At 42.1% G+C, this 20,055-nt stretch overlaps 1 protein-coding gene and 1 long non-coding RNA gene across 3 annotated transcripts in view; one reads left to right on the top strand and one right to left on the bottom strand.

Annotated features, from left to right (window-relative positions):
* Positions 1-608: 608 nt before the first annotated feature.
* VPS33A (VPS33A core subunit of CORVET and HOPS complexes) lies at positions 609-19,993 on the top strand. Its single transcript, XM_042441934.1, has 13 exons — positions 609-766; positions 2,273-2,338; positions 5,973-6,100; positions 7,077-7,266; positions 11,974-12,090; positions 12,480-12,654; positions 13,373-13,566; positions 15,089-15,215; positions 16,196-16,263; positions 16,634-16,771; positions 17,322-17,459; positions 17,569-17,737; positions 18,901-19,993. The coding sequence occupies exons 1-13, from the start codon at positions 665-667 to the stop codon at positions 19,092-19,094; spliced, it is 1,806 nt and encodes a 601-aa protein (XP_042297868.1). The 5' UTR covers positions 609-664; the 3' UTR covers positions 19,095-19,993.
* Positions 19,154-20,055, bottom strand: part of LOC121916637 — a 14,018-nt gene continuing 13,116 nt past the window's right edge. For both annotated transcript variants that reach the window (XR_006100888.1, XR_006100889.1), the window contains exon 7: positions 19,154-19,289. This is a non-coding gene — a long non-coding RNA (uncharacterized LOC121916637). The remainder of the gene's footprint in view (positions 19,290-20,055) is intronic.

Below are 20,055 nucleotides of genomic sequence, written 5' to 3'. Positions count from 1 at the left end.
AAACAGAGGCTCAAGGCTGGAAAAGCTCCAGCTTGCTTCCACCTTCCCTCTTTCAGCTGAGGGTCCGTCCCAAAGACACTGCAGAAACCATCCAGGTTGAGAGGGCTTGGACTGCCTTGGCTGAGTGCTAGGGAATCCTGGGAATTGTAGTTGATTATTTATTTATTTACACCCTGCTCTTCAGCCAAAAGCCTATCCGAGGTGGCCCTCCAGCTGAGAGAGAAGGCAGGGCTCAATGTCTCACAAACACTAGTTCCCAGAATTCCCTAGCATTGAACCAGGGGAGTCCAAGTGGTCTCAAGCTGGATAATATGTAATATAAGGTGTGTTTTGGAGCCAAGTCTCAACTCCAGGCCTTGAAAGGAAGGCAAGCTCAAGGCCAGTTGGCCTCAAAGAAAGCCATGAAGAGAAGCCTCTCTTTCCCTCACGCCTTTCTGCCTACACTGCAGGGCTGCTGTGAGGAGGAGGAGAGAGACCCGTGTGTGACGTCACAATGCTTAATATTGAACGAGGCCTTGGCCCGTGTGGCTGACTGAGGGCGAAGCGGGGGCGCCATTTTGGGCGGGAAGAGGCCCGAGGCTTGAGAGCGCGCGCGCCGCCGCCGCCGCGTCACGTGACCCGGGCTGAGGCCTAGGCGCGCCTGAGGAGAAGGCCGAGGCCTGTCATGGCGGCGCACCTCAGCTCGGGCCGCGTCAACCTGATGGCGCTGCGGGAGGCCGGCCGCAAGGAGCTCCGCGAGTTCCTCGACAAGTGCGCCGGCTCCAAGGTGAGCGAGGGGCGGCCTGCCAGGCCCATGGAAGGCTCCCTGAGCTCCAGCCACACTGGAGAGAGAACCCGCTTTGGCACCGCTTCGACTCTTGTCTGGCTCAAGGCTGTGGATTCTGGGAGTTGGAGTTTGTTGTGGGCCCCGGCGGGCGGAGCTCCGCTCGGGGCCCCACAACAAACTCCAACTCCCAGAATTCCACAGCCTTGAGCCAGAAAAAATATATATACTATTATAATAATAATATGCACCTGAGGCAGTGGCCTGACAGTTCTGAAAGCTGTCTGCCCACTTCTTCCTTCCAGTGAGTCTCAAAGGGGCTGCAAGGCCCCTCCAGTGCTGTGTCCATTGACTCCAAAGCTTGCTTCCTAGGAAGTGTAGCCAGGCTTGTAGCCTGCAGTTCTGCACCCAGCTCTTTGGGAGTCAGTCTTGTTGATCAAATGGCCTTAATTGCCAAATAATCAATAGAGGTGTTTGCACGCTAAAAAGGGTCCCTTGAGATGTTGACAGATGCCTGTGAGCCGCAGAGGCGCATCTCTCACTCTCTCGCAGGGCTTCAGTGGAGCCCATTGAGGCATTGAGACTAGAAGTGAAAGGGATCTAGGAGCCCAAGTGGACCACAAGTTGAACATGAGTCAACAGTGCGATGCGGCAGCTAATAAGGCCAATGCTATTTTAGGCTGCATCAATAGAAGTATAGTGTCTAAATCAAGAGAAGTAATAGTGCCACTCTATTCTGCTTTGGTCAGGCCCCACCTAGAATATTGTGTCCAGTTCTGGGCTCCACAATTCAAAAAGGACATTGAGAAACTGGAGCCATGTGTCCAAAGGTGGGCAACTAAAATGGTGAAGGGTCTGGAAACCATGCCCTACGAGGAACAACTTAGGGAGCTGGGGATGTTTAGCCTGGAGAAGAGAAGGTTAAGAAGTGATATGATAGCCCTGTTTAAATATTTGAAGGGATGTCATATTGAGGAGGGAGCAAGCTTGTTTTCTGCTACTCCAAAGACTAGGACATGGAGCAATGGATGCAAGCTCCAGGAAAAGAGATTCCACCTCAACTTTAGGAGGAACTTCCTGACAGTAAGGGCTGTTTGACAGTGGAACACACTCCTTCCTTGGAGTGCAGTGGAGTTTCTGTCCTTGGAGGTCTTTGAGCAGAGGCTGGATGGCCATCTGTCAATGGGGATGTTTTGATTTGGATTTCCTGCATGGCAGAATGGGGTTGGACTGGATGGCCCTTGGGGTCTCTTCCAACTCTATGATTCTATGATTGTCGACTTTAGTACCATTTCGAAAACTATGGCAGTAGTTATGGAGACCTTTAAGATTTGCTTTGAAGAATCCACTACTTGGAAAACCTCTTTTATAGCCAGCATCCCACCCATGGTGGCCTCAAAGCACATCTTCTGCTCTACTGCTGTTCCCCCTTCTCAGTGCATTGAAAACCCGAGCGCATGACGCAACTGTGTGTGCTAACATGCTTCTGCTTTCCCCCCCTTTTTATAGGCCATTGTGTGGGATGAATATCTTACAGGGCCATTTGGATTAATTGCACAGTATTCACTTCTAAAGGTAAGGAATGGAAGAGGCTTTTAAAAAAATTAAGGCTGTTTATGTATTTGTTTTTTAAAGCTGGTATGTTCTGTAAGCATTGTGTTTGACTTGGCTAAGGACAAATCCATTTTGAAGGGCTTGCATTACTCTCCAGGGAGTGTTGCTGACTAGCTGCCTCCTCTGACCCTTGTTTCCTTCTCTGCCTTGGCCAAAACAGAGCAGTTGCCCAGAGCAGTCACTTTTCTTTCTACCCTGTCTTGTCTTTTCCTACTTTTTTCTCCTTTTCTGCCAACTTTTGTTTCCTTCCTTGTACAGTCCTCCCTCCATTCTCGCCGTCTTCAGACTTGCGTCCCTTGCTTACGTGCAAGGGATGAAAAAAGGGTGGAAGAATGGGGCGCCTGCACCTATATTTAAGCCAATGGAGCTTGAATATAAGCGAAACTCCATTTTCGCGAAGGGGTCTGGAACGGATCTCCCACGAAAAAGGAGGGGCGACTGTATTTTAAAAAGCACTCTTTTTGGGGTGGAGGAGGGTTTCTTTATTCTCTTCGATGGGACCAGTGGAGAAGGTGAAGTATCAACCTGTAAGATAAACAAGGAAACATTGGCAGGTCAGATACTGGCTGCAAAATTACAGAAGGAGACCACATGATGTTGCCTGCTAAACAGAGCACTCTGCCAGAGGAGAAGACCCCTACCTGTCCAGAAGTTCAGGTGGCCGTCTTGCACCCATATGTCCAGTCACTCACATAGTCTTCTCAGTGCCTGTGTAGCAGTCACTCAACAAATGTCCATGCTGAGCCTGTATTTTAGAATGGTTAAGCAAACAGACACCCATCATGTTCTGATGTAGAATTAGAGAATCTGGACAGGAAAGGATGTTCTGGCACCACTACTAGATCACCAGGGGGCTTTTCACACTACACAATGACTGCCCTGTGTTTAATATTATATTATATTATATTTGTGTCATGTGAAATGACACCTGGACAGTCCTATGGTCATATAGACCTCCAAACTATATGCAAAAGGTTTGACAAGGGATGCCTCAGTTCAGTCACCTGCCATTTTTTGGGGCAGCCATCATTTTGGGCACAGTACTTTTCCCTCAGCTGCGGCTGCCATGTTTCAGTTCTGGTTGGGGGATTTTAAATGCCTTAATAAGAGTCATCTCCCCTTGTTTTGCACAGGTTTCTACCTTCTTGAAAAGGATAGTCTTATTTCACATAGTGTGTCCCCCTCTCCAGTTCCATTTAGAAGGAGTCCCGTATATACTCAACTATAAGTCAACCTCATATATAAGTCCAGGCCAGGTTTTGGGGCCAAAATAATAGATTTTGATATGACCCATGGATAAGTCGAGGGTAAAAATTAGAGGCATGTAACAAAGGATGAAACAAAGGAAAACAATGTAAAAGAACTTACAAAACATCAGCAGTTATAATTGTTTGTGGTGATACTAAAGGCTGGATGGGTGAGAGAGAGTAGAGGATGGTCAGTGCTTCTATGACAGATTATATTTGTGCCTTTCTTCAGGGGATGGTTCTTTTTTTATAAGAGTTAAAGGACAGTGCTTACATTGACCCCTAGATAAGTTGACTCAGGTTTTTTTGGGTCAATTGTTTGACTAAAATTTCTAGACTTATACGTGAGTATATACAGCATGTTTCCCGAAGGCCCAGTGCCCCTGGAGCAGAATCAACCCAGTGTATCTTTCTTCTCTTTACCTGAGAACATGGATAACTAAATTTTAGAACCTCTCCCCATGCCTCTAACAGCATGGACATCCCACACTAAAGAAAAAAAGAGGACAAGGAAGCCCAACAGACGCAAGGCCTGCTTTGCTCCTTGCCTATGGCTTTGGCTATCGGTGGCCGTTTTTCCCTGGAAGTCAGTCACTCTTATTTAATAGACGGCAAGGGTTCCTTTATGCACTGGACTTCCTTTACGTGAACAAATAGGGCAATTTGACTGCCTGTGCACTGAAATAAAACCCAACTCAGAGACTCTTCCATGCGTGCAAAGGCCAGTTCTGCCTCCTCTGCCATAACTGGTATTTCTCCAAGGCTGGGAGTCTGGCATTTGCCCCAAGAGTGTCTGATAAGCACAGCTCAAGAGGAGCCAACGTTATGCTGTGGTTGGTACAGCTTCCAGTACCAGCCTTCTGTGAGATGCCACCTTTGGCTGAGTGGGACCTTAAAGCAGCTGTTTTGCATTGGCTGCCCAAACAAGGGGAGGCCTAAAGCACAAAGCCAAGAGTCCTTCAGAGGCCTTTTCAAAGTGAAACCAGCCCGAAGAGGAGGTTCAGGCCCAACAGAAGACATTAGACTGTTTTGAAACTGAGTACTGACTTGGGTGCGTTCTGTCCCTGTCATTTAAGTGCGTAAGGAACACCAAAGTAGCCTGACATTTCTCCTCTCCCTCTCATTTGTCCATCTGCACATTGCCAGTTTTCCAACTGCATATATTTCCTCCAGTTGCACATTTTTTGTCCAACTACATACTGGGGGGAAAATCCTGAGTGGGAGATAACTTCTCCCAGTTTCTTCTCCCTCCTGTCCAGAAAAACAGGACTTGTAATCTCCAACTTGTTCTTCAGGTTTGTGTTGGGAAGCCAGTTGAAAGTTGGCTTGCAAGAGGGATGGTAGCACAGCCCTTTCGCTGGCCACTTCAGACAAATTGTTGGGAAGATGGTGGGTGGGGAAATAATCCCTTGGTAGACTGTGGAGGAGATTGTAAGGAGGCAATCTAACTATTAATATCATCCATTTACTGTAGAAAAGGAATCTTCACATTAAGTACTATTATTCTCTTCCATTTTGTTCCTATGGAAACAGGACAAAGCAAGAGTGCTAGGATAATGTTGTATATAAGAGTGTTTAGTGTCAAGACAAAGAAATGTTTGTCCAGATGGGGAACCCAAACAAAATCCATACTTAGAATTTATATTCTGTAAACCACTTTGGTTTTATTATATGCATTTGTGTAGAAGGCCTTGGAAAATTGTGATGCTATAAAGCCACATAGGCTGCATTCACACTGCAGAAATAATCAGGTTTGACACCACTTTGGTGCCATGGCTCAATGCTATGGAATTCTGGGGATTGGAGTTTGTTGTGGCGCCAAAAACTCTCTGATGGAGAAGGCTAAATGTCTCACAAAACTACAATTCCAGAATTCCATAGCACTAAGCCATGGCAGACTGGAGTATTTCTGCGATGTGGACACAGCCACAGTATTTGGAAACAGCACTAAATATATACTGTATATATTTAGTAGTTTTCTCATGAGAAAAGTACCCTAGATAACACAGTTGTACTTCATATGATTTGCATTACAATGCATGAGGGTAACTTTAGTACTTAATTTGAAGATCACTAACAAAGGGTAGCCTTATTAATTTTATCCCCATAGGATTGAATGTTTTATCCAATGCAGAATAGAAGATAAATGTTTCTGACGTGTTAGTTTATTCCTGATTCTGGGCAATCTCCCCCACTAAATGTCTATTTTAAAATCCAAGGATAGGTACTTAGAATAGCAGTGGCTTCAGAAGTAGGCCCCAGTTACATCTAATTTTTTCTGAACTAAACTTCCAAAGACTGAAGTACTATTCCATATTGTTTTCATATTGTTTCTTGTCTCCTTCCAGGAACATGAGGTGGAAAAAATGTTCACCTTGAAAGCAGGGCGTCTCCCGGCTGCTGATGTCAAGAATATTATTTTCTTTGTCCGGCCAAGGCTAGAGCTCATGGATATCATTGCTGAAAATGTACTCAGGTAGCGTGCCATCTTGGTTTTTATTCTGTTTCCATGTTCCACAGTTTTGCAGCAGGGAAATGTACACTGGTTGTTTCCGCTGAGTGGAGAAGGCGTATCCGGACTGTTCTCTCCAAGCAGATCTCTTACTATCAGGTCTGGATCACATGTGATGGTGATACAGTTTTATTCTGGTCATGCTGTATCCTTATGGAGCACGATGGAATTGTTACACTGAGTCTCAGAGTTTCTCTAGGGAAACTGAAGAGAAGAAGGTTCAGTGGGAAAAATTTGGTAGAAGGGTTCACTCCTGTCTCTGTGTCTTTCTGGGTGCCTTGGATATTCCATCACTGGAGAGTCAGACATGAAGGAGCGTGTTCCATTATCTGAGTTTGTGAATTTTAGTATACTGTATATACTCGACTATAAGTCGACCTCACGTATAAGTTGAGGGCAAATTTTGGGGCCAAAATTATGGATTTTGCTATGACCCGTGGATAAGTCAAGGGTAAAATTTAAGGGCACATAGCAAAGGATCTAAAGGATGAGGCAAAGCAAAACAATGTCAAAGAACTTACAAAATTCCAGCAGACATAACTCTTTGTACTTATTTTTAAAGCTGGATGGATGAGAGAGTAGAGGGGGTCAGTGCTTTTAGGACAGATTATACTCTTGCTTTTCACCAGGGGATGGTTCCTTCTTTTAAATAAGAGTTAAGATACAGTACCTACATTGACCCATGGATAAGTCGACTCAGGTTTTTTGGGTAAATATTTTGACCTAAATTTCTAAACGTATACATGAGTATATACAGTAAAAGGGCTTTGAGCAGAAACTTTGTATGTTCTTTTGTTTTGGTTTTTCATTGGTTGAAAAACATACTCCTTATCTAAAGTGATACCCCTTATGAACTGGGGTCAGGCTGCTTAAAGCCAGCTTATTGGTTTGATCTGGCAACTCCTGCTTCTCTTAACACTTTCTCCTTGTCCCTTTCCAGTGAAGACAGAATCCGTTGCCCACAGAGAGATTTCCACATCTTGTTTGTACCACGTCGCAGCTTGTTATGTGAACAGCGGCTGAAAGATCAAGGAGTCCTGGGCTCCTTCATTCACAGAGAGGAGTATAGCCTGGACCTCATACCATTTGATAGCGACCTGTTATCCATGGAGTCTGAAAGTGCCTTTAAAGTTAGTGTTTCTTTCTTTCTTTCTGTTTGTAGTGTGCAGAATGGGTTATTTTTCTGAAATGACTCCCTGCCCAGAATTTTGCTAATACCTCCAGTTTCATCCATCCTTCTGACAAATCACCAGCAAACTGCACCTTTGGCTTCCTGCTGATTTGAAGTGTAGATATGAACCAGATGTTTCCTATCTTTCACTCGCTCACACACACACACACACACACACACACACCTCCCTGCACAAGAAACACAAGGCACAACTGTGTGTTGTGTTGCAGGACAAGGAATAATAGTTTTGAATAGAAATAAAGCAGATCACCTTTGTGGAATTCTATTCCAGACTTTAAAAGATCCTTGGTTTAGAATAGGCGTGGCACAACATATGGCCCGAGGATTAATAAAAGAAATAGAAAACCCCTTTCTAAAGAATATATTAGTGATTTGGAAAAAATATAAAGGAAAATCAATGCCTGCTATCTCAGCATTAATTGTAATGTTAAAAAATTTCCCAATAAATTTAAAGGAACTAGGAAAAGAATTAAGGAAACAAGAAATATATAGGATAAAAGAATGGATGAAGATAATGAAGGCTAAAGGAAAATATCAAGGAGAAATTGCAGAGTCTAAAATTAACCTGGTTTAATTGTATTCAGTTGGAACAATGGACAAAAAATTGGAATAGGAAAATTATAGAATTTAGAGAATATATGAAATTTGAACAAATAATTAGGGAAAGAGATAGCATGGAGGCAAATGAAATTTGAAAGGTGTTACAAGTGAAATATACAAATTATTATCAAAACCTAATGAGGAAGAAGAATATCTTAGGACAGTATGAGAGGATGGCTTAGCACAAATAATACATGTTGAAGAATATTATACATTAATTTGGAGATGGTATATTAAGGTAAAAAAGAAATAATAAAGAGAAATGATTTTGAAGCAATATGGAAAATATTTGTGCAAAAGCTTTTAGTAAAAGAGGAAGGTGGTTTACCTCTACAGGAAGAGTTACAATTTTGGAGGGTAGAATAACATGAAGATTTTAGGTGATGAGGAGCACTTGGGGAAGGAAGGAAAGAAAATGAATTAGTGATAAATTAATAATATTATACCTTTGGAATTATGAATAGTATATGATGAAAAGAAGACAGTAAGAAGAAGGAAGATATTAATAATAATTTTATAACTTTTTTTAAAATCACTGGTTTAGTTAATTTTTTAAAAAAAATATTTGATAATACTATATATAACATGTATACATAACATATTATAACATACATAGTGTAACATACCATATCATACAAAACATATAATAATAAAAACAAAAAGCTGTACTTTTGTTATTTATTTAACTCAAAAAATACTTCCAGAATAAATATACTTATCTTCTTTCAGTAGTGAATAATTTGGCTTCCTATCACATTTAAGGATTTTTTTCTGGCTGTGTCTTATTTTACTTTTAGCATTATTTCTTCTCTTTTACTTATACTAACAAAATTTATACTTTTCTTTGTATCTTGTCTTAAGGAGGGAGTCTGGTGGAATAGATAACAATTGTATATCTAAATCTAAACAGCTACTAAACTCTTAAGAATTCTCGTAATTTTACTTAATTATAATCCTAACTGTAAACATAAGAGCAAATATATATTGTTAGTTATGTAAATGACAAGCCAAAGTGGAATACGTTGATTGGTATTTCTTTTCCTTACAGCTTTTTACACATTCCCAATATTAATATTAGTTAATACTAAATGGTTTAATATGAATAAGATTTAGATAACGTAGTAAAGAATGGATAATTAATGTGATTTATTACATATTAAAAATAAAATAAATGGAGGATGAGAAGGGGAAAAAAGAACTTGGCAGGCATTAAAAACCCTTGTAAAAGGAACTTTGCTGTCAGAGGCCTTGTACACTTGTCCCTCCATATTTGCGGCTTTGATATTTGCGGATTTGATTAATATGTTCTCGAGAATATCTAGGTCCTCCAGTGCAACTCTATGGTCAACTTTAACTAAAAGTTGCACTGAAAGACCTAGAGATTCCTAGACAGAATACTCTACTAAGCATTTGTAGCGCCTCCAGTGCAGTTCTATGGTCAGTGTCTGTTGGACATTGACCACAGAGTTGCACCGGAGGACCTAGAGATTCCTAGAGAAGTGTCCTTTCATGTAAAAACATGGTGTTTTTCTTATTTGCGGTTTTTCCATATTCACGGGGGTCTTGTGCCCCTAACCCTAGCGAATATGAAGGGACAAGTGTACTTTTTAAAAAACCCAATTTAAGAAGCCATTTGTGGTAGTCTAATTTCCTACTCTCTGTACTTCAAAGGGAAATCTCACGTGTGCTCCTGTGATGGAGAAGTGGGCACAATTTAATGCATGGTTCCTTTTATTGTGATATTTGTGGTATTTTAATCACTCTTCTTCTCCCAAAAAATCTCTGGTAAACCATATGAATACAGTCAGCCCTCCTTAGCCATGGATTTTTTAGCCACAGATTCAAGCATCCATGGCTTGAAAATACTAAAAAAAAAGGTATAAATTCCAAATAACAAACCTTGATTTTCCATTTTATATAAGGGTCATCAGTTTACCTGCTGTTGTATTTAATGGGACTTGAGCATCCACAGATTTTGTTATCCACGGGTGATCCTGGAACCAAACCCCAGCGGATAAGAAGGTCCCACTGTACTTTTTTTCCTCCTTTGCGATCAAAAGTCCCAGATTACAGATAAAGTGTTCAGATGCCATGCAACCACTCATGCCTACTGTAGACACTTGATAACTTGGTAAGGATCAACCCTAGCCAGTGAACACATGGAAGATATTTGAAAACACCAATGTCAAATATGATTCCAGAGTATGATAAACTGAATGCAGACAAGAAGTGTAATGTGTCCCATTAACTAAATGTTGTAGACAACAAGAAAACCTTAAAAGTGTATTAGAACTTGTACCACACAGCAAAGTAAATATTTTAAATAATGTGATTTCGTGATAAGTAAAAATCTTAATTAATAAGTGTAATTAACTGATATTAATTGAAAGTTCCCCTTTTTATAATATGGTTTATTTGCAAAATAGTTTAATCCTTAATGATAGCTTTACTTGGGAAAGAACTTGAGAAGAACTGAAGAACTGAGCCTGTTTTAATTGTGGCCCTTCCCTACTTCCAGGTTGTGCAGGTCTGGTTTAGAACCACAGTTTCTTAAAAGGATACTATTGCATTACTGGTGCCTGCTGAATCCCCCTTTAAAGCCATGCAATTGCCACTACACCTTATGGCAATGGGAATCTCCCAACATTAGACTTCAGTGCATGACTCTGGCTTCTACTATTAGGAGAGGAGAGCTGCTCCCAATTTCCTGTATATACTTGACTATAAGTTGCCCTCACATATAAGTCAAGGGCAGTTTTTGGGCCAAAATTCTGGATTTTGATATGATCCATGGATAAGTCAAGGGTAAAACTTAGGCGCATGTGACAAAGGATCTAAAGGGTGAAGCAAAGGGAAATGATGCCAAAGAACTTACAAAAATCCAGTAGGCAGAACTGCTCATGCTAAAGGCTGGATATTTGAGAGAATAAAGGAGGGTCAGTGCTTCCAGGATGGATTACAATCTTGCCTTTCACCAGGGGATAGTTCCTTTTAAAAAACCATTACATTACAGTACATACATTGACCTGTGGATAAGTCAACTTGGGTTTTTCTGGTCCATTTTTAAAAATTTTTAAAATAAACTTTATTAAGCAAAATGGATATTACAATAAGAACATCACAAACAACAGCAGTAACAGCAAAGAAAGCCCACAATTACAAAGTATCCACACACAAAAAAAGAAAGAAAGAAAAGTTAAGCTGTAAATACATTAAATTTTCTTACATATAATCTAATTAATTACATAACACATCATCCCCATCAATCCCTTTGCCTTCCTCTCTTACTGGCAAAACTTTGTCTTTTCCAGCCTTGAATATCTACATCAAGAAAAAAAGGAATATATGAAAAAAGAAGTTTAAATACTATAATTTTGTATTGAACACTAATAACTCGGCACCATATTTGTCAAATTTTTAATGTAATATTAATTAAAATATATTTTATATTTTTTTATGATTTCTCTTATGGGGGAAGCCTAAAATCAGTCAGGCCCTCTCCAGACGGGCCTAAAGTGCGCCCCCGTCACGTGCTGGGGTTGGCCGAGGGCACACCGCCCATACTGGCCTCACCCTTAGCACGTGACGGGGGCGTCAAAATTGTGGTGCCCTGTACACACGGGCGCCGCCATTTTGACACGACGGACGCTTAGCATCCACACATCCCGGCGTCATTGTGACACCGCAAGTGCGCCATTGGTGCACTGCGGCCTCACAAACGCACTGCAAGAAGAACCAGCTTTTTAAGGGTTCTTTTTGTTGCGCGAGGGAGCCACGCGGTTTGTCCGCTGTGGCTCCCTTGCACAGCAAAACAAGGCACAGATATCCCGCCTCAGTCACTGGTTAGTTATTAGAAGGGTCGCTTTCCCCATAAATCTGTCCATGTTTGGAGGCTTTCCTCTGGTTACGTCCCCCATTAAGGTATTGGAAGGACTTGGGAGACTCTTTGAATTCTGCAGTAATAATTTGGCAACTGAAGCTGTTAAGCTAAGAATCCTGACTGTATGCTGTGCTTCTCACCACCTTTCTGACTTTTCTTTGGTAGGAGTGTTACTTAGAAAATGACCAGACCAGCCTTTACCATGCAGCTAAGGGGCTCATGACCCTCCAGGCGCTTTATGGAACAATCCCACAGATTTTCGGAAAGGGAGAGTGTGCACGGGTAAAAATGGACTTAATACTTACACTTACTGCTAATCAGGGGTCTTGAATACAGTTTTGCTGTGTGCCTACTCCTTTTTATGGAGCAACTAAATTGGGATGGCAGAAGGGAGATTGGGATCTACTGGTAATGCCCTGGCAGATAAGCAAAATGGCAAACAGTTTTGACTGCAGATTGTTAAGAAGAAACAGTAACAACAGTATGGTTTTTCCATGTATATTAAATTGATGAAATCCAGGGGTAACTCCAAATCATAACAGAATGCTAGCCTAGCATTTCACTGCCATAGCAGGAATGGAGGAATATTGGTCTAAAGCTCTGTAAAAGTTTAGGATAGCAGTCGTTGCTTGCAGCTTGGCCCATAATCTCCTGAATGTTTCTGTCTCCAGCATGTCGCAAATATGATGATCAGGATGAAGCGGGAGTTCTCTGGCAGCCAGAACCCTATATTCCCTGTCTTTGATACCCTCTTGCTGCTCGACCGCAATGTAGATTTGATCTCACCCCTGGCTACACAGCTGACATATGAGGGGCTTATTGATGAAATATATGGCATTCAGAATAGTAAGTAAGCAGGAATGACTGGCCCATGATAGAGTTACTGTGTCTGGATGGCTAGCCAAGTGGGACAGAGAGGAGGACTAGGTCATAATTTCATTTGATGTAGCACTCGACAAGTTGTCTTTACTAGTTATATTACAGTAAAGCCAGCGTGGGCCACAGTTGTGGTCCCTGAAGTCCCTTGACAGTTCCCTAAATCACCCCCCCCCAAAAAAAAACCATTAAAAAAACAGCATGGTTTTCCGGCAGTTTTTGCCCCCAAACCACAATCTCCCAAATCTCTGAAAACATGAAAGTGCCCCCAAGCACACCAAAGCCCCATACTACCCCCAAACACCTGTTTCCTTCTGCAGTCCTTCTCAAAATGGCAACAGGACATGACAAGGCATCACTGCCTGTTGCCATTTAAAAGAGGACTATGGAAAACAACAGAGGTATTAGGGCTTGTTGGGGGGTTGGCTGCTGGGGGAGTCTGGGAAGGAATTGGCCTCTGCCTCCATGCAGTTGCCCAGCCCTGCTATAAAGGAAGAGTGAAAAACTGACTTCCCACAGTCTTCTAGAATGTGTCTCAATGTTTCCTATTAGAAGTGAATCTTTTAATAGCTCATTGTAGTACCAGTGGTAGGGCAGTTTAGTTATTTCACTTATTTTGTTCAGTGTGCATCTCCCTACGTACCTTAAAAGCTTTAGGACAGCTCTCTTTCCTTGTGTGTTTGGGCAGCTTACGTGAAACTCCCTCCAGAAAAGTTTGCTCCCAAGAAACAGGGGGAAGGGGGCAAGGATCTCCCCACCGAGCCCAAGAAGCTGCAGCTGAACTCTGCTGAGGAGCTCTATGCTGAGATCCGAGACAAGAACTTCAATGCTGTGGGCTCTGTGCTGAGCAAGAGGGCCAAAATCATCTCAGCCGCCTTTGAGGTAAGGGAACCTCCACCATTTTATTCTGTCATTCCAAGCGTGGGGTCTGTGTCCCTTTTTCTAGAGTGTAGGTCCATTTGGATTATCCTTTCATCCTCAGACGTGTCCCATGTTATGTATTGTAGTTGAAGTGTACTTTGCAGTTGTAGTATGTTGGACAAGTCAGAGGTCAGCTCTGACCTTACCTATGGGTAACTGATACAAAAACACAGAGCTGACCTCTGACTTGTCTGGCATAGTATCAAATTGATGAAAACCAGACAATCAATTCTTTCACTAAATCAATTCTTTCACTATTGAGAACTTGGCCAGGCTAAATGCATTTGCCTGTGGGAAAGGGGCCTGCATTAAAGAGTGAGCTCCTTAAATGGTATGAGCAAGAATCTTAGTGTTTTTACACTGGAGGGAAGGTGAAAGCGATGCAGGGTTGTCAGATATAATAGGTGATAATGAAACAGCAGCTTGTGGGGAGCAGTGGGCCTATTAAGGCAGACTTCATTATTGCCTTCCTGCCTAGGCTTGTCATTCATATAGTTTACACTTGAACCAAGTTCCCTACTGTTAACTAAATGTGTTTGGTTGTGTGGGTGCATCATGTTATTTCCTTGTTGCTTTGATAGAGGCTGGACTTAGAATACAGATGTCTGGATTATCTTCATTAACAGGTCATTACACAGCTCTGGCAGTCAAACCTAGGAGTTAAGCTCTGTTCTTGTCGCCCTGCTGAGATAACAAGATGGTTCTCGACTCAGGAAAACAGACTTAGAGTTGTCAGATGATCATTTCTCACACCATTCCATTGGGCCAGTTTAGAACATTTATGACTTGCTTTTCAATCAGAATTCTCGAGGCCAAGAATAGAATTTGAAAAGAAAACATAATAAGAAAACAGACGGACAAATCAGGAAAACAAGTGCCACCCGGTTACTGGAACACTTGTCTTGGGCCACTTTCATCTGGTTAAATAAACAGATTTTCTTCCTGCTGTTTCTTGAGCACAGTGTAACATCATCATACCCTACTGGACTTATCCTTCCTAGAGGGCTGTCTGATACATTATGCTGAGAAAGGCTCTTGTCTTGCTGAGTGCAGCATTAAAGCTCAGATCCTCACCAGTCTTAGTCCACTATACTGTCCCCTGCACCACTAGAAAAGTAAGAATTCTTTTTGGATGAAGAAAACAAGAACATGTGTGAGAGGATACCAGTCAGTAAGAGGCTTAGCTAGGAAACAGCTCCTATTTCCAGGTTGACATCTTACCATCGACTGGGTAGTTTTTATACACTACAAAATGCATTAAGAAGAATTGGCACTTTTGTAGATTTTGCAGGGATGTTTCATGGCAAAGGAAGCTGGGATATTGGGTGGTAGAATGGGATTTCTCTTTTTGCCACAAACATTGCAGACTTTTTCTTAGCTGAGAGTGAACGTAATATAAAATACAGATCACAAGTGTGTTTGCCTCTGTGTCAGCAGAGAGTAACTTTGAACTGCTGACTGCTGGGCTTATTTTCTTTCCTAGGAAAGGCATCATGCAAAAACGGTTGGGGAGATCAAACAGTTTGTTTCACAGCTACCGCACATGCAAGCAGCAAGAAGCTCCTTAGCAAACCATACTTCTATTGCGGAGCTGATCAAAGACATCACGAGTGAGTATTCCAGCCTTTTCCACTTGCCTCCTGCATGAAATGAGGGATCGGCTTCAATACATTGCATGTGAAACAAGTTCCACTGGAAAAACTCCAACACTCTTCATGACTATACAGTACATGTGGACATACAGTGGTACCCCGGGTTACGAAAATAATTCGTTCCGCCGCTGCGTTCGTAACCCGAAATCCTTCGTAAGCCGAAAAAGCCATAGGCGCTAATGGGGAAAAGCCGCGATTTCGTGCGAAATAGTGCCGAAAAGCACCAAAAATTTTTTCGTAACCCGAAATAACCTTCGTAACCCGGAACAGTTTTTTCCTATTGATTTTTTTCGTAACCCGGAAATTTCGTAAGGCGGTGCTTTCGTATCCCGGGGTACCACTGTACTGGAGAGCTAGCATGGTGTAACTGACCCAAGTGTTGGACTAGAACTCTGACAGACCAGGGTTTGCATCCCCACTTGGCCATGGAAACTCACTGGGTGACCTCAGGCAAGTTACACTCTCTCAGCCTCCAAAGAATGCAAAAGCAAACCCCTTCTGAAGAAATTGTGCCAAGAAAACCCTAGGATAGGATTGCCATAACTAAAAAGTGACTTGAAGGCACATACCAATGGACAAACCGGATATAACTGATTGATTTCCAAATGAACTGTATAATCTTTTATTGGGGCGGGAAACTGGAAGTGGTGAAGGGGCCAATTCTGCTCATCTCTAAATAGGCAGTTCCCCCCCCCCAACCTAAAAATAAGTCAAGGATCCACTGAAACAAAACCAGAAGTAACTGCCAGTTTCAAGTGATTTTCAGGGGGATTGGTTTTTCTTGACGAGAAATCTCACTCCTGGAGATCTCTAGGAGAGGCTTGGGACCATTTGTGAGTGAACTGGAAGTGCAGGGACTCAGGGTGGTTTTGGAGAGGTTTGGAGGGCTGCAATCTGGCCACCCCAATTTACTGTTTTTTCTTGTGTGTTTACTTAAGCATCAGAAGACTTCTTTGATAACTTAACAGTGGAGCAAGAGTTTATGTCAGGAATAGACACTGACAAGGTATGTGAAAATCCTCTTTAAACAGTTGATTTTTCACTTTTAGCTAGGCTTCCTTGGAATAGCGGTTGGGTGTACTTCTTGCTAAACAGAACTAGGCTTTGGTCACTTTGAATCTGATCAGTTGTAGAAGATTTTTGTATCTAGGTCACTAGTGGATCTGTCTGATCAGTTGGCAATATTTTTGATTTTTAAAAAATTGGAGGACTCTCTTGTTCTGGTTGGCTTTTACAAAATGCTGTAGATTTCTAGGGGTGGGAAGCATGTTCTGCATCTGTGAATACATTTCTGCAACTGAGAGCTAAATTTTGTGTTCAGGCTCTCTGAGAATATGGACCAGTTTGATGGCTACAGGTTTTTTTTTCCTGTTTAGGTCAACAATTATATTGAAGACTGTATTGCCCAAAAGCATCCCTTGATCAAGATTTTGAGGCTGGTTTGCCTGCAGTCAGTGTGCAACAGTGGATTGAAACCGAAGGTCCTGGATTATTATAAGAGAGAAATTCTCCAGGTTAGATTTACAAAGAAGTACCGGGAGGACCTTGTGTGGGTGGGGGATCTCAGGCTGTTCAAGCTGAATACAGTCGGCCCTTCTTATACATGGATTTTTTATACACAGATTCAAGCATCCACGGTTTGAAAATGTTCCAAAAAAGTATAAATTTACCTTGATGTTCCATTTTTTACAAGGGACACCATTTTGCTATGTCATTATATTTAATGGGACTTGAGCATACACGGATTTTGTTATACATGGGGGATCTTGGAACCAAACCCCAGCGTATAACAAGGGTCCACTGTACTGTATGCGCTCTGGGGGAGTTAAGGAATTTGGGGGGTGGGGGGAAAAAGAGACACACTCTGTTACTTTCTAACTCCAGTTCTTGAAATCTCACAGCAAGTGGTTCACGGAGTTAAGTCTTTGGCCAGTAGCTTGGGTAATATGTTATTTTGAACATAGCAGGGGACCATGCCAAGAAGGGAGCCAAACCTTACATATTGTCTCTCATATTTAAAAATAGAGTCCCAGGGATGCTAAAAGGTCATTGTTCTTGTTACAGACGTACGGCTATGAACACATACTAACCCTAAATAATCTAGAGAAAGCGGGACTCTTGAAGGCCCAGTTAGGGAGCAGAAACAACTACCCAACAATTAGGAAAACTCTGCGCTTGTGGATGGATGATGTCAATGAACAGGTATGATTAGCCTTTTGTCTGTTAATTTTGCTGTTGTAAAGAAATGTATTGCAAGGTGATTCTCAGTCACTGTGCTGCCCTTCTGTTACTTCTTCCTTCCTTTCTACAGAATCCCAACGATATTTCCTATGTGTACAGTGGTTATGCTCCTCTGAGTGTGCGCCTGGCACAACTGCTTGCCCGGCCAGGATGGCGAAGCATTGAAGAAGTTTTAAAGATGCTTCCAGGCCCACATTTTGAAGAGAGGCAACAGTTACCAACAGGGCTTCAGAAAAAGCGTGAGTATTCTTGCTCATAACATTTGTATTATAATACTGTTCTGGTTTTGCTTAAATACTTAAAAGCTGGTAGATACAAGAGCTTCCTCTTCCTGGTAGAGACAGCTTTCCCCACACATCCTCATTTCCTACAAATGCAGTGTTGCAATGCACCCTAGACCATTTCCAGAGCCTTAGATCAATGCAACTTTGTAGTTTATTGCATGACCCTCTTATAGTGCTATTATTCCACTTTTACTGCTCTGGCTGCCTCCTGTTGTATTCTGAGGCTTGTAGTTCAATGAGGCCTAAGAGCTCTCTGGCTGAAGAGTCTGAACACTCCTCCTTCATTTTTTGTGGGGTTTTCGGGCTATGTGGCCATGTTTTAGCAGAGTTTCTTCTCCTCCTTCAACGGCAAATGCCAGAGTGCAGTCAGAGCAGTTAAAGTAAACAGCAGTACTATAAGAGTGTAGTGCGGTATTCTCCTTAGTCCAGTGGTCCCCAAACTCTGCCCTTTAAGAGATTTTGTACTTTAGCTCCCAGAAGCCTGAGCCATGTTGGCCAGTAGCTTGGGATTCTGGGAGGTGACGTCCAGAATCCCTTAAAGAGCACAGTTTGGGGACCACTGTCTTAGTCAGATGTAAATCCCAAGTGGTACCCTGTGGCCTAAATCTTACTGTAAGTCCTGACTAGAGGAGACACTTTGAATCAATTGGATTTTGGATGAGTTGAGGTTAACCAACAGGATGCCAGCTAGGGCTGCCATCTCTTTCAAGCATTTTGGAGGTAAGAGAGAACTTCTGGATCCACCAACTTAAGACCTAATACCACACGGTCTCAGCCTGGAAGATGATACATAACTCCATCCACTTAAAACAGCCACTTTGGATGCAGCACACTTTTAATTTGAACAGCTGAAGGTGGCAGAAACAGAAACATTTTGCTAATATAAAGTTTTATTAGTTAATCGCTCTGATAAATGCATGTGCTTGTATCTGTTCTGTTTATGTGAGCTTGCCCGTTTCCCCAAATGTATCATGAGAGTATTTCTCCTTGTCAAGTGGCTAATTCAACTTAATTTTGTCAGGAGAGGCTTTTGTATGGGGCGGATTTGAGTGGTACTACACCGAAGATAATTTTGAAGCCAATTTTCAGTCCTCTCTCTTTCTCTGTAAACAATGCAGGCCAGCATGGAGAAAACAGAGTCACTCTAGTCTTCTTCTTAGGTGGAGTGACTTACGCGGAAATTGCAGCCCTCCGGTTTCTGTCTCAAATGGAAGATGGGGGCACAGAATATGTCATTGCAACAACTAAACTAATCAACGGAACAAGCTGGATCAAATCTTTGATGGAGAAGCTAGAACCCCCACCTTTTTAGAATGAGACTCTGCCCAACTGTGAAGGAAGACTGCCATTTGTTGGGTGCCATTGTCTTCGTAAGGAGGGAGAAGAAATGTCCTGATGCTAGAGAATGACTTCTGGCATTCTTGCTGGATTCAGTGCATGAAAAAAGATGTCTTTCTTTGTGCAGCTTCCTGCTTTTTGTTCAGAACTTCACAAGGAACTGGTGCCTCTAAAAGAGAGGAGGATATTAGGAAATGACATGTCACAAAGGAAGATAATTCATAGCACTGGTTTCTGAAAACAGGAGGACGTTTGAGCTATGTGGTTTGTGTTTGGCTGGGCCTTATACTGCAAAAACAAGCTTTATTCCCAGACTCTTATTTTTATTTATTGTAGATTCTAAAACACCCCTTTGGGGTGGATACATTCCTGGTATTTAGCTCTGTCCCATTTTGCTGTCATTTATGTTTCTTAAACATTCTTCTGAGACACTCTTGTTAGGCTTCTACATAGCCCAGTTCTCCCTTCAACTATCACTCTAAAGCTACAAATTCCACTGAAGCTGAGGTTCACACTGTAGTATTAAGTGGCTTCAGTGCCACTGTTTCTGTCATCTCTATATTGCATACCATCCAGCACCCCATGTCCATCTCCTTCTCTGCACTTCCTAATCCATACAACAATAGATTTTTGTGGTCATTTTCTGTGCCAGAATAAGGGAGTATTCTTATTTCACTGTATGTTGTTTCCTTGAAAGCTTTCCAGAATTTGCAGCAGCCACAATGTTAAGAAGTGCTGACTGAGGTGAAGCGTACTCTGAAGCCAATCCACAGCTCAAAATGGATATGCTTTGAGGGTGCTGGAGTTTTTCTGCATATACAGATGCAAGGAAAGAAATGATTATAATAAAGATGCATTTTCATTCCTTGTCCAGTAAATGTGTGTGTGTGTTTGTCTAGGCAGACATGGTCTAGAACATATGAAGGTAAAGACTA

Source organism: Sceloporus undulatus, chromosome 10 (genome assembly GCF_019175285.1).
Source record: "Sceloporus undulatus isolate JIND9_A2432 ecotype Alabama chromosome 10, SceUnd_v1.1, whole genome shotgun sequence".
Lineage (NCBI taxonomy): Eukaryota > Metazoa > Chordata > Lepidosauria > Squamata > Phrynosomatidae > Sceloporus > Sceloporus undulatus.
This window is presented reverse-complemented; position numbering and strand designations above follow the sequence as displayed.